Raw genomic sequence first — 13100 nt, 5'->3', positions numbered from 1 at the left:
ATTCTTATTCTTTATGTCTATGGATGTTTTGCATATATATATATCTCCTGTGTATCATATGCATGCAGTACCCATGGAGGCCAGAAGAGGTCATCAGATCCCCCAGAACTGGAGTTCCAGGTGGTTATGAATGACCACGTGGGTGCTGGGAATCTAACCTGGGTCCTCTGGAAGAACAGCCAGTGCTCTTAATTGCTGAACCATCTCTCTAGTCCCAGGCTCTAAGTTTTAATAAAAGTTATATTTTAGCTATTTAATCACAGATACTAGCACCATCTTTTCTATTGATGTATTTTGATACAAACTTCAAAATTTTGTAAACGTTTTAAGGTATCTGACAAAAATTCTCTACCTTGTAAAAAGCAACAGTTGTTTGTCCAGAAGTCCCCATGGTCAGAGTTTTACAGATTGTGCACATTTTAAAATTACGCTACTTCTTTTTGTTAAGAGATTTGTTGATTTGTTTCCCATCAGCCCTAACATTCTTTGATCATCATGGAACCGGGCTGTTTCAAACTCATGTCCTCCTGGATGTTAAACGACATATTTTGGTACAGTGGAAAAAACACGGCCATCCCTTTGTTACTAAAAAGCTGTTCTCTGTGAAAGATGACAACTATATCCCACGGGAAATCGACCAGGTGGCGGGAGACAGCCGCACAGCGATTGTCATTACCTTCGGCCAACACTTCAGACCCTTCCCCATCAACATTTTCATCCGTAGGGCCATCAACATCAGGAAGGCCATAGAGAGACTGTTCTTACGAAGCCCGGAGACCAAGGTGATAATTAAGACTGAGAATATCAGAGAAGTAAATGAGAATGCAGAGATATTCAGTGACTTCCATGGCAACATTCAGAATCTTATTTTAAGGAACATTTTCAGGGACCTTAATGTGGGCATTATTGACGCTTGGGACATGACGATTGCATATCGCTGTGAGGATGTCCATCCATCTACCAGTGTGGTTGAAAGTCAGGTTGCCATGTTCTTAAACTACATTTGCTAGATGGTCTTAAGGTGCAGAAAACATCTCTGGTCCTTCCTACGCCTCTTTCTCCAATCTCATATGTACTGCATAGATAATGTAATCTAACTTATGAAGAAATGAATATTGAGGATTGTAGTTAAAGGTACGTGACAGAAAATTTATCATTCAAAACATTTTTAATCCTACAATTCAATGGTGCTAAATGAAGTCCTTTGTCACACTATCATCATTAAATCCATTTTTGAACAGTTTTCTTCAACCCAAATAGAAATAACAAAACCTATTTATTAAATAACCACTCACCACTTGCCCTGGACCACAGCCCTGGGTATCTACAACTATACTTTCTGCTTCTATAAATTTACTGTTTTAGACATATCATGTAAATGAAATAATAAAGTTCATGTGAATTTGTGTCTGGCTTTATTACTTAGCACAAGATCTTTAAGGCTCACCCATGTCAAATTTACGAGAATGCCCTCCTTTTTAAAGAGTGAACATCATGTCTTTCTATGTATGCACTTCACTTTGCTTTTCTGTTTATTTCTTGATGAACTTTTAGTTTGTTTTTGCCTTTTGGGCATTGCATATCGCAAGGCTGTGAAGAGGGGGCACACACTTGAAGGCTTGCTTTTACTTCTAAGCTTGCTGTCTAAGTAGTAAATCATCATTAGCCATTCCTTATTTTTTGAATGCTCTTTTATTATTTATGTGTACTTGTGAGTGTGTCTGTTAGTAAACGTCAGATGTGTTTGGGGATGCCTGCAGAGGTCAGAGAGGGCTTCCGATCCTCTGGAACTGGAGTTACAGGTTGTGACTTGCTGAATGCCGGTGCTGGGAATCAAACTCTGGTCCTCTCTCTGAAAGAGTGGGAAGTGCTCTCAACTACTGAGTCACCCCTCCAGTCACCGTTATCCTTGATTTACAGGAATGTGCAGCCCAGAAACACATAGCTCAATGATCTGTTCAGAGAGAATGTAACACACAGAAGGAAAAATTTCAGGACCACAACAGCAGTTGTCTTGCTTAGAAAAATTTGTTAAGGTTTGATAACCAGTGGTTGCTTGGATTCCACGGTGATTTAGCAGCCGTACTCCAAAGCCTGCATTCAGACTCCCTGAGTAAATTAAACCAACAATTCTGATTCTAGCTGCCCCAGGAAGTGTGTATGGGAGTCCCTCTACGGACCTCAGAAGACTTCAGAAAACACAACTATCTACTTCTCAAGACTTGGTGTAATTTTTTTTAATCAAGAATAATTTCCAGTTTGGCTTGTGTTTGTGAGTGAAAGAAGTGAGACTATAATACTGCAGCATTATTATAACTGTCGGGTCATATTCCTATGGACCTGCCTCTAAGCAACTCACAATAAAAACATGAAAATCCAATCTTCTTTCTTTCAGGTTGATTTTATTTTTAATTGTGTGGGTGGGTGGGTATGGGTGTGTGCATATGAATGCAAGAGCCAAGGAAACCAGAAGAGGATCTTAGATCCCCTGGATCTGAAATTAGTTAAAGGCAGGTGTGAGCTGCCTGAGGTGAGGCTAGAAACTAAACTCAGGTCTTCTGGGTCTTGTCCCTTTCCTTTCCTTTTCTTTCCTTGTTTTGTGTGTATATGTATGTATGTGTGTGTCAAAGGGCAACCATGGGTGTTTGTCAGGTGTCCTCTGTTTTCTGCTTTTGATATAGTTGAACTTGCAGTCTCTGCTTTACCACTGCCTCATCACTAGAATTGTAGACATATACCAACCGCTACACCGCTAAAACAAAAGGGTTCTGGGGAATCGAACTCAGGTCCTCACACTTGCTAAGCATGCACTTTCCTAACTAAGCATCTCCCAAATCCCTCAAAAGTCAGTCTTGTATTGCGCTCCTGACTGGTTCTCAATCTCACATCGGAAGCTTCGGTATAAACCTCATGGCTTTTCTAAACATTATGTCATTAATTGTTTAAGTTGTCATCTACACACCAAGAGCTCCTCAGATTCCATCATCAGAATTTGGATGTGATTTGATTTCTATTTTCCTTGCCTTGTTTCTTCAAATGCACTGGAGCTTCCTTAAACCAGTCACAACCAGCTTTCTGCAGCCCTGTTCCTCACCTAACAACCTGCATGCTTTAACTGAAGCTATCCCAGAATAACTACTACTTGTCTCCCTGTACAGTTGTGCTGGATCACATGATAGACATAGTCACTTGTCATTATTAAAGTTAAAACTCAACTGAATCTTTCTTCAGGAGCCCTAGCCCCATTCCGAGGGATCAACAGTGGTGGGGGACCCTGCACCACAGTAGTGTTTCCTTAAGCATTTCTTTAGACAGTATTTTTCATGTTTTGTTAGAGTATTTGGGTGTTTTTCAAATACAAATCTAGTGTCACCTGAGGAAATGGCTCAGCTGGGAGGCATGAGGTCCTGGTCTGATGGTAAGCACCACATAAGCTGGTGGCCATGGTGGCACATGTGTGTATCTCAGCATTCAGGCCATGGTGGCACATGCATGTAACCCCAGCATTCAGGAGATGGAAGCAGGAAGGTCAGAAGTCTAAAGGTTGTCCTTGGTTACAGAACAAGTTTGAGGCCAGCCTGGGCTATAAGAGACCCTGTATCAATCAATCAATCAATCAATCAATCAATCAATCAATCAGTACAGTGATAGTTTAAATATTTTATGTTGAATTAAAAAAGAAAAGCTACCAGATGTTGGTGGAAAACTCCTGACTTTAAAGTCATTTGCTTCTTACTTATCTTTTAAAAGAAATCCTGGGATCTAAATAGCTCCTAGTGTTCCATCCTTGATGCAGTAGCTTTAGGTTACAGCAGATACTGACTATGCTGTTAACATATAATGACTTAAGCAAGTCGTTTCAATTCATAGAAATATTCTTTACTGTTATTATCAAGCCTTTTTGGAAAACCCATTTCTGCACAATGGAGTGAAACGAAACTAGAAATCAATAGCAGAAGGAACAAACATCTCATGATATGTAGAAGTTAAACCGTGTGCCCTTAAACCACCAGTGGGTCAAAGAGGAAAACACAAGGGAATTCTAAAACTGTCTGGGGACAAAGGAAGATGAAGCCACACACCGTCAAAGCATATGGGACAGAAGGAAAGTGATTGTAAAAGGGAGGCTCCTAGCAGGGGATGTGGCAGTCAACCACCTGACTTCACATTTTGAAGACCTATACAAAGAAAAAACTAAACCCAAGTAGGCAGAAGAAGGGAACATAGTTTAGGAGAGAGAACGGCAAGGTAGACTATAGGATAAACAGAATAAGTTGCTTTTGTTGAAAATGTAAAATAACAACAACAAAAACCTTTTCAAGGAGAGAGGAGAGAAAGAGAGAAGGGAGGAGAGAGAGAAGGAGGCAGAGAGAGCACTAAATTAGAAATGGAAAAGCGTACATTAGAACTGATGTCATAGAAATAAGGCCTATGAAGGACGACTACAGACAGTTATGTTCTGGGGCTCAGTGAGAAAGAACACTAGCACCAGGTTCAATTCCAAGCACCCACATGGAGGCTCACAACCATCTGTAACTCCAGTTCAGGGGATCTGATTCCTCCTGGTCTCTGGAGGCATCAGGCACATCCATAGTCTTTAATAAAAATCAATCAAAAAAAAAAAAAAAAGAAAAAGAAAACCTTGAACATTCTGAAAATCACTGATAAGAACTAATACAGTTAAACAAAATCTATTTTAAGGGTGGGACCCTGTTAATGTCCCCTTTCCTGTTAGCGTGCTTATTAATATCGTCACTGTTTGGGTCTTGTTTAGGTATCATGGGTGTCACTTCCCTGCCATTTCTAGAAGACACAATCTCATATTAGACTTCCTGGTCCTCTGGCTCCTATAATCTTTCTGCCCACCTCTTCTGCAGTGCTCCCTGAGCCTCAGGTGTAGGAGCTATGTTGGGACTGGGTACTACGTGGTCACTTGTCTCATCTGAGACATGCCAGACATCTATCTCCAAATTCTCAGGTGGCAGTCTGCCCTCATCTTTCTTTGAATGGTGTGATCATCCTATCTGCCCTGTGGCATTTCTTATACGGAATGATGACTCTGTTTCCTTTGGTGGCAGAATAGAGATCCTCAGAGGCTTCACTCAATGGCTGCTTGGGCCCATTGCTCTCTGGACCTTTGATGAGGTAGAATCACAATGGGGGAAGAGTATGTGGTGGGGGAAGCCACAACCCTTCTGGAGGGGCTCCAGAGGTCTCCTTCAAGATACCCCCAGTCACCTAATTTCCTTCCACTGGGACCCAACTCCTGAAAGAAATTTCACCACCTCTCAGGGGAGCCACAGGCTGGGGACTGCATTTTAAAAATGGAGATAAACAGGCTTTTAGGGGAAATTCTAGATACAACTGGATTTTAAAAAAAAGACCAAGGAAATTGAATAGATTGTTCTTCAAAGAAGACATATAAATAGACTATAAACACATGAAAAGATGCTCAAAATTACTAATCACTAGGACAACGTATGTCAGTACCACAATGAGATGTCCTCTCTCACCCATCAAGATGGATGCTATAAAAGGAGCAGATGTTTCTGAGCGTGTGATATAGAGGCCCTTGGGCATTGTTGATAGGAATTGAAAAGAGTACAGCCATTGGGGAAAATGGAGATTCCTTGAAAAAATAAACACAAAGTTTCTTTATGATATAGCAAAGTCTGCATTTCTATTCAGAAGAATCCAATGCAAGTTCTCAAAGAGGTTCTTGTGGGACAGTATGGGGAACTTACCTTTCCCTGGTACTGACTGGGCAGTGGTAGCACTGCTAAAAGTATTGTTAGTGTTCGTGGTAAATTATTTATGTATTACAAACTCTTCTTTTGATGTTCCTTTTCCTGTAATAACAAGAACATTAGAGGATGGGCAATTTGACCCTTCTATCTTGACGTTGGTGTCTTGAGCAAATGAGTTGTCAGACAGCACCAGATACCTGGGACACTATGTACACCTTGAGAAAACTACCTATCAATCACAGCTTTTACCCCAGCTCTGGAAATCACAGCCTCAGTCAGGGCCATCAGAAACCACTTATGTCAGGCTTTTAATATCATTAACCTTTGAAATTATGATGATATATAGTCATTTCCAAAATCAGAAGGGAGCACGTTCCCTAGTGGCCTCAAAGGGAATGGGAATAAGTGTCGGAGACCACCTTCAACAAGGATCCAGCTTACCAGGGCAGGGGCATGGGGATTAGAAAAACAAGGAGAATGAAGACTGAGTGAAAATAATAAACAGAAGTATAGGATAGTACCAGGAGGGAGTTTCAATGAGTACTGAAAATTGCCGGCATTTAATTTCCATTTGCTTAAATACCCCAACCCTAAAGGTAGGAGTAAGATAAAAAACTGCATTTACATGATACAAGGAATGAACAAATCAGTTGAAAGTTACTGTCTATATTCTCAGTTAAACGTTCTGTTGCCAAAACAAGACAAACAACGCACACACCCTAGACCAAAACATTATGTGGACAAACCACTCCCTGGGTAGAATCTGTTGTTATTTCTCTGAAGGAGTAGGAACCTAGTTGAATCCTTAGACTTTTCTTTGAGGTAGAAACAGACTTACTTCATAATACCTGAAATACCAGGCCTGGATATTAGCCATACCTGTTGTCTGAACTGTTGACAATAACCTCGACAGAACTGAAGTAATTTCCAGATCTCTGACCTTTAGTCAAGGTAGAGCAGACCAATATTTATGGACCCTGTCACATACATGGTATTAAAAAGGCAAAGTTGTGATTGGTCAAAATATTAATCTTGATAACTGTGACAGATTCTAAGAGACAAGGTCATGATTGGTCTAAAGCAAGTGGTGGGGAGGGGGAGGGGGTTGGCTGTGATATAAGCAGGCTGCTTGGGCTCTAATGGAGTCAGCCAAGAGACACTCTCTAGTGTTACCTCCTTCCTTGGTGTTGTAGCATCAAGCTCAATAAAAGATCTCAAGTAATCTTTTCTTGCTCGCTTTCAGTAGTGTGGGCACAATGAGAAAGAAGTGGCAGAGACAGCAGTGACAGAGTCTAGCAGAGAGACTTGAGGGAGGGACAAAGCAGACAGCTCTACTGGACAGATAGCTGAAGAGGAAGTAGTTGAACTGTCCATGAGTGGCCAGAGTAGGAAGAGGGACCATAGAGAGTACTTGGTAAACTGAGGTTGAAGATGGGTAAAAGGCTGCAAGGAGCCAGAGAGGAGAAACTGAAGGCCATGGCCACTTAAAGGTATTAGAAAACCATCAGGTTTTTAGAGCCGAGGGTTTCAGACTTTAGGCTAAAAGCAGTGGCACTGGCCAGTGTTAAGGGCTGAAGAATCCCTGTGGTCTACACTGGCACATGGCCTGTCATGCTGGCTACCATCAAGGGCAGAGGAATCCTGATACCTAGAGCTACTTGGAAGCTGTGATACTGGCTGAAGACTCTCAACATCCTACACCAACACTGAAGTGGGGATAGTGGGCAAAGAGAATAAGTAGGAGGAGAAATCTAGAAAGAGAGAAGAAGGAGAAGAATGAGGAAAAAGAGAGAGACACACTCAGGGCCAGAAGTCAGGCAACCAGACATGAGAGGCAGGAACATAAGGCATACAGAAAGGAAAAAAAAAAAAGAAAGGAAAAAAGAAAGAAAGAAATGAAGGAAAGAAGGAAGGAAGGAAGGAAGGAAAAAGAAGAAAGAAAGAAAGAAAGAAAGAAAGAAAGAAAGAAAGGTAAAAAACCCTGGGGCAAAATGTAGATTAAGGGGCTGGAGAGATGGCTCAGAGGTTAAGAGCATTGCCTGCTCTTCCAAAGGTCCTGAGTTCAATTCCCAGCAACCACATGGTGGCTCACAACCATCTGTAATGAGGTCTGGTGCCCTCTTCTGGCCTTCAGACAGAATATTGTATACATAATAAATAAATAAATAAATAAATAAATAAATAAATATTAAAAAAATGTAGATTAAGAGAAACAGGATAATTTGTTATAAGAGCTAGCAAGAAATAAGAGCTAAGATACGGCTGAGCATTCAAAACTAATAAGAAGTCTCATGTCATGATTTGGCAGCTGGTTGGTGGCTATATATATGGCTATGTATGTGTGTGTTTATATACATATATATGTATGTATATTTGCAGAACATTACACAGTCCTTAAAAAGGACAATGTGCTGGGTGGTGGTGGTACATGCCTTTAACTTCAGCACTCAGGAGGCAGAGGTAGGTGGATTTTTGTGAGTTTGAGGCCAGCCTGATCTACAGAGCAAGTTCCAAAACAGCTATGGCTACTCTGAGAAACTCAAAAAACTTAAAAAAAAGAAAGAAAGAAAGAAAGAAAGAAAGAAAGAAAGGAAAAGAGAAAGGACAATGCATATGTGGATGAACACTGGCCACATTAAGGACAATGCATATGTGGATGAACACTGGCCACATTAAGCTCAACAAATACAAACAAGAATATGTATTGTATGATTTCACACTTATGAAGTAAATATAGTAATCAAAAAAATCATAGGAACAGGAAGTAGGAAGAAGACATTACTGGGGGGATACAGGAAGTAGGAAAAAGGCATTACTGGGGGATACAGGAAGTAGGAAGAAGGCATTACTGGGGGGATACAGGAGGTAGGAAGAAGGCGTTACTAGGGGGATACAGGAAGTAGGAAGAAGGTATTACTGGGGGAATACAGGAAGTAGGAAGAAGGCATTACTGGTGGATACAGGAAGTAGGAAGAAGGCATCACTGGGGGAACACAGGAAGTAGGAAGAAGGCGTTACTGGGGGATATAGGAAGTAGGAAGAAGGCATTACTGGGGGGATACAGGAAGTAGGAAGAAGGCATTACTGGGGGAACACAGGAAGTAGGAAGAAGGCATTACTGGTGGATATAGGAAGTAGGAAGAATGCATTACTAGTGGATATAGAAAGTAGGAAGAAGGTATTACTGGGGGGGCATAATTACTCTCTGGGTATAGAACTTCAGTATTGTAAGAGGAAAAAGTTCTAGAGATTGCTGCAACAATGCAGACATAGTTAACACCACTGGACAGCAGGTAGAAATGGTTAAACTGGCACATTTAATGTTGTATTTCTTACTATAATAATAGAATTCGTGTTTGCTTTGTAGCAGAAATCGAGTGTGTCTAGCCCCCTGAAATAAAATGGCTTTAGTCGCTCAGTGACTGTTGATGACCTGACCCTTCCATTCCCATTAGCTTTGGGTAATTTAACCTGAGGAGCTCCCTGACGATAAAGGATCACAGGCATTGGCATCCAGGTCCACATCTTTGCTGGATATGCAGCTGCTGTGGAAGCAGGAACAATTCCAGTGTCCCTTTCCAGTCAATCCGTGAATCACAAAATGACTTACATGAAAATTCTTGTATAGTAGAAGTTTTCACTGACAGCCGAAAGAAAAAAAAACCAAAAACCAGTAAGTTCTTCAACCTCTTACATGCTGCACAGAAATCAGGAATTTCTTCATGCCTTGAATATCAATCATTTTCACCATATGAAGTGAATATGTTACAGTCCACACACTTCCATTCACTTTATATGCTATGGATGTTATGTTTGTATAACAGTATCATTTGATACCAGAATTTTACGAGAGTTCCTTCTGATGTAACATTAAGAATATGTGTTATTGCCAATCTGTGGACCAGTGGTTTGAGTTGTATCCTTCCCCCATTGTCATGAATACAAGGTCAAATAATACTTGGGTAATTGCAGCCTTTTTCATTTTACTTGATACATAAAATTCATCGTTCTTTTACCGGCAGACAATATCTTATCCTTGCTCTGGAAAAAGGCAAATTGCTTTCACAGCGCAGTGGCTGTGGTTTGTCTAACGATGATATAAAATCCGTTGATAGCTTTAGTCCTCTGTAGATGATAAGACTTTTATACAGTTGATAGAGATCTGCCTCCTGCCAGCCTAAAAGGGATGACAAGCCCTGAATTAGCTCATCAGCAAGGGTATGGAGAAGTCCAGGGATGCTGTGTGCTGATGTGTGCCACTGTGTGCTGATGTGTGCTGCCGTGTGCCTGCTGTGTGCTGATGTGTGCTGCCGTGTGCTGCTGTGTGCTGATGTGTGCTGTCGTGTGCCTGCTGTGTGCTGCCGTGTGCTGATGTGTGCTGCCGTGTGCTGCTGTGTGCTGCCGTGTGCTGATGTGTGCTGATGTGTGCTGCCGTGTGCCTGCTGTGTGCTGATGTGTGCTGCCGTGTGCTGCTGTGTGCTGATGTGTGCTGCCGTGTGCTGATGTGTGCCGCTTTGTGCTGAGCTTAGTGGACATGGCCAGGCTTCTTGCCTGCTGCATGTCTTAGCACTGAGTTTTCCTTGGTTTCCATTTTCATTAAGATTTGTTGTTTGTGGCAGAAGAAGGGTTGCATGAACTCCACGACTTGGGATTTCAGAGTGACAGAACTCTCTTGTCATGCCTAAATATAGAAAGAAGTCACAGGGAAAAACTGACTTTCCCAGTCTGGGTCATGTCCATGTTGGAAGCAATGGCCACTGGCTAGGGGGGTGGATTATTTTAATTATCAGGCCTAGACCATACGCACACCCTGTGGCTAGATTTAACTGCCAAAAGGGAAGGGAGGCATGTAGATGCAAAATATTTTTCTTTCTCTGTCCAAGCTACTGGGTAAAGTTTTACAAAAGCAATAGCCAAGGGGCACGTAGATTAAGTGTCCAAGAAGATTTATTTATCAGGGATCTGTGGTTGTTTTCAGACTTTTTTTCATTTTTCTTAGTTGCACAAAACCACCACACGTAACAGTTGATTTTAAAAGATACTCTTTGAATGTAAAAGTTGGAGTTGAATTAATGTTACCAGCTGCTTTTACATTCAACAGCACCCTCTTAATCTTTTTATTTGTTTATTACTGAGATATAATAGTCACTAATGCAATGTAAATTTACACAGAAAAATTGTATGAAAATGCTGACGAAGACCAAAATAGCTCAGTACAAGAATTGTCGAGATTAATAACAGGAACAGACTTTGTGATTTATATACTGCCTTTAAAAAAGCGATTTTATGGAGACTATAGAGAAACCAAGGAATATTATAATTAAACTTACAAAAAATGTTGAAGTGTTTTTGTTTGAGAACTACAGGATGTCTCTAGTAAGATCAACAACCGCAGGCCATACTTTTATACTTTGAGAACTTTGTCTTTTTCCCAAAAGGGCATTTTCAGAGTTAGCCTCCCTCGTGTGCTTGAATACTCAATGATCCAACAAGCTAGTATTATTTTAGTTAATTTTTAAGTTAGTGTGCAAGACAGAGACAAAAATAAATTTTAAACCCCTTTTAAAGTTTCATAAAAATGAAAGGAAGAAAAGGATAAGTACCAGATATTACTGCTGCCTGCTCATACGTAACACTTCTGACTGTTGGTTCGAGCTCTTTGAGGCTGGGGAATGTAGGCGCTACCAGCCTGGTTCTCCTCTTTTTGGAGGAGACTCCTCTCCAGCTCCTTTTGACTTCACCATGACGATCAGCTACTAAGCTACTTCTGACCTGACTTATATAGCTCCCTTCCATCAAGTTAACGTCCCACAGCCGACTTTTCAAAGGCCTATTTTGGCTTGTGCCAATTTCTGTAGAATTTCTCTTTATGGCTGATTCTACATGAAATGCTGTATGTGGACTCAGGAGGCCATGCATGTGATCAGACCTGATGCTGGGCAGCTCCTGCACAACGTTGTTCCAGATAATAGTTTTGAGGCATCTGGCTGGGGGTGGGGCGGATGTTATTATCAACTAGTTAAGCCTTCCTCAATTGAAATTCAATGAGTTTGGGGACCGCCAGTCACTTGACTTTCATAAATTTGTATTCTCATTTGTGACTCTAAAGATTATGCTGCATGCCTTTGAGGTACAAAGGTTTGGAAACAATAAACCTAGGTATAAGTTTATAATAAAGGCCCTGGAGGGCACTTTCCTGCTTTCCCTGTTCTGGCATGGTAGCAGTGTGTGAGGAGGAAATTTTATTTTAAAGTTTTATTTTTACTTTGATTAATTAAATGCTTATGCATGTTTTGCTTGCATGTTTATTGGGGCATCACATGTGTGTCTGGTGGCGCAGGAGGCCATATGAGGGAATTAGATTTACTGAAAGTTGAGTTATATGCAATTGTTAATGGCCATATGAGTGCTGAGAATTGAACTTGAGTCTTCTGGGGGAGGGGGGGAGTGCTCTTAACCACTGAGTCATATCTCCAGCTGCAAAGTTTTATCTTTTGAAATGTTTCATGTATTCTAGGCTGGATTTAAACTTACTTAGCAATGTTGGGGATGACCTTAAAAAAAATTCCTCCTGCCTCTTTCTCCTGAGTGTTGTTCTTACAGGTGTGTGCCCCCACACCTGGTTCACAGTGTGCTTGGGGTCAAACCCAGGCCTAATGCATGCTAGTCAAGAACTCCACCCACCCATCTACATCCTGGCCTCTGGAGGAGGCATCTGATTCTCTTCCTCCGTCTCCTAGGCAGCTTGCTCTGCATCCGTCGGGACTGTAGATGTATTCTGTGACCCTCTCCTGGATCTGTGGTAGAGAGTGGGGCTCAACAGAAAAACTGGGTGGCAGGAATAATTTCAGATGGGAGCAAGTTGGCCAGGGACTTATAAACAAGACAAAGGGGTGAGAAGCTGAAACTGGGCAAGCTGATCTGAAGATAAAAGATTGTCCACGGAGAACGGGTTCATTAGATACACTTTCAGGGATACATTTTATGGTTATTTTTCTCTGTGTATAAAATCCTGGCTCAGGGCCAGTGAGATAGTTCAGTGGTTAAGTGAACCTACCCCTAAACCTGGCAACCTCAGTTTGATTCCCCGGGACGCATATGGTAGAAGGAATGAAGTGATTCCCCAAAGTCGTCCTCTGACCTACAGATAGACATGCATGCAAGCGTGCGTGCGTACACACACACACACACATGCGTGCACACACACAAGCGAGAAGTAAATATATGTGATTTTTTTCTTTAATTGGTAAAATACCTAGCTCAATTGTTTTGACTATCAGAGCTATTTGGTAAGTAATGTCTAGATGAATGAGTGGATATCAGATATATCAGTCAATAAATTAATACAACCAT

General features: G+C 41.3%; 2 protein-coding genes across 5 annotated transcripts in view; one reads left to right on the top strand and one right to left on the bottom strand.

Annotated features, from left to right (window-relative positions):
- The window catches only part of Nxpe2 (neurexophilin and PC-esterase domain family member 2), a 41387-nt gene extending 40097 nt beyond the window's left edge, over positions 1-1290 (top strand). The window contains exon 6 of the mRNA XM_057767690.1: positions 475-1290. Within this exon, the coding sequence (XP_057623673.1) occupies positions 475-1010 (536 nt within the window). The 3' untranslated portion in view covers positions 1011-1290. The remainder of the gene's footprint in view (positions 1-474) is intronic.
- Positions 1-13100, bottom strand: part of Nxpe4 (neurexophilin and PC-esterase domain family member 4) — a 292750-nt gene that overhangs the window by 90941 nt on the left and 188709 nt on the right. The window lies entirely within an intron of this gene.

Source organism: Chionomys nivalis, chromosome 4 (assembly GCF_950005125.1).
Source record: "Chionomys nivalis chromosome 4, mChiNiv1.1, whole genome shotgun sequence".
NCBI classification, from domain to species: Eukaryota; Metazoa; Chordata; class Mammalia; order Rodentia; family Cricetidae; genus Chionomys; species Chionomys nivalis.
Note: the sequence above shows the minus strand (reverse complement) of the source record. Positions and strands in the feature narration are given on the sequence as shown.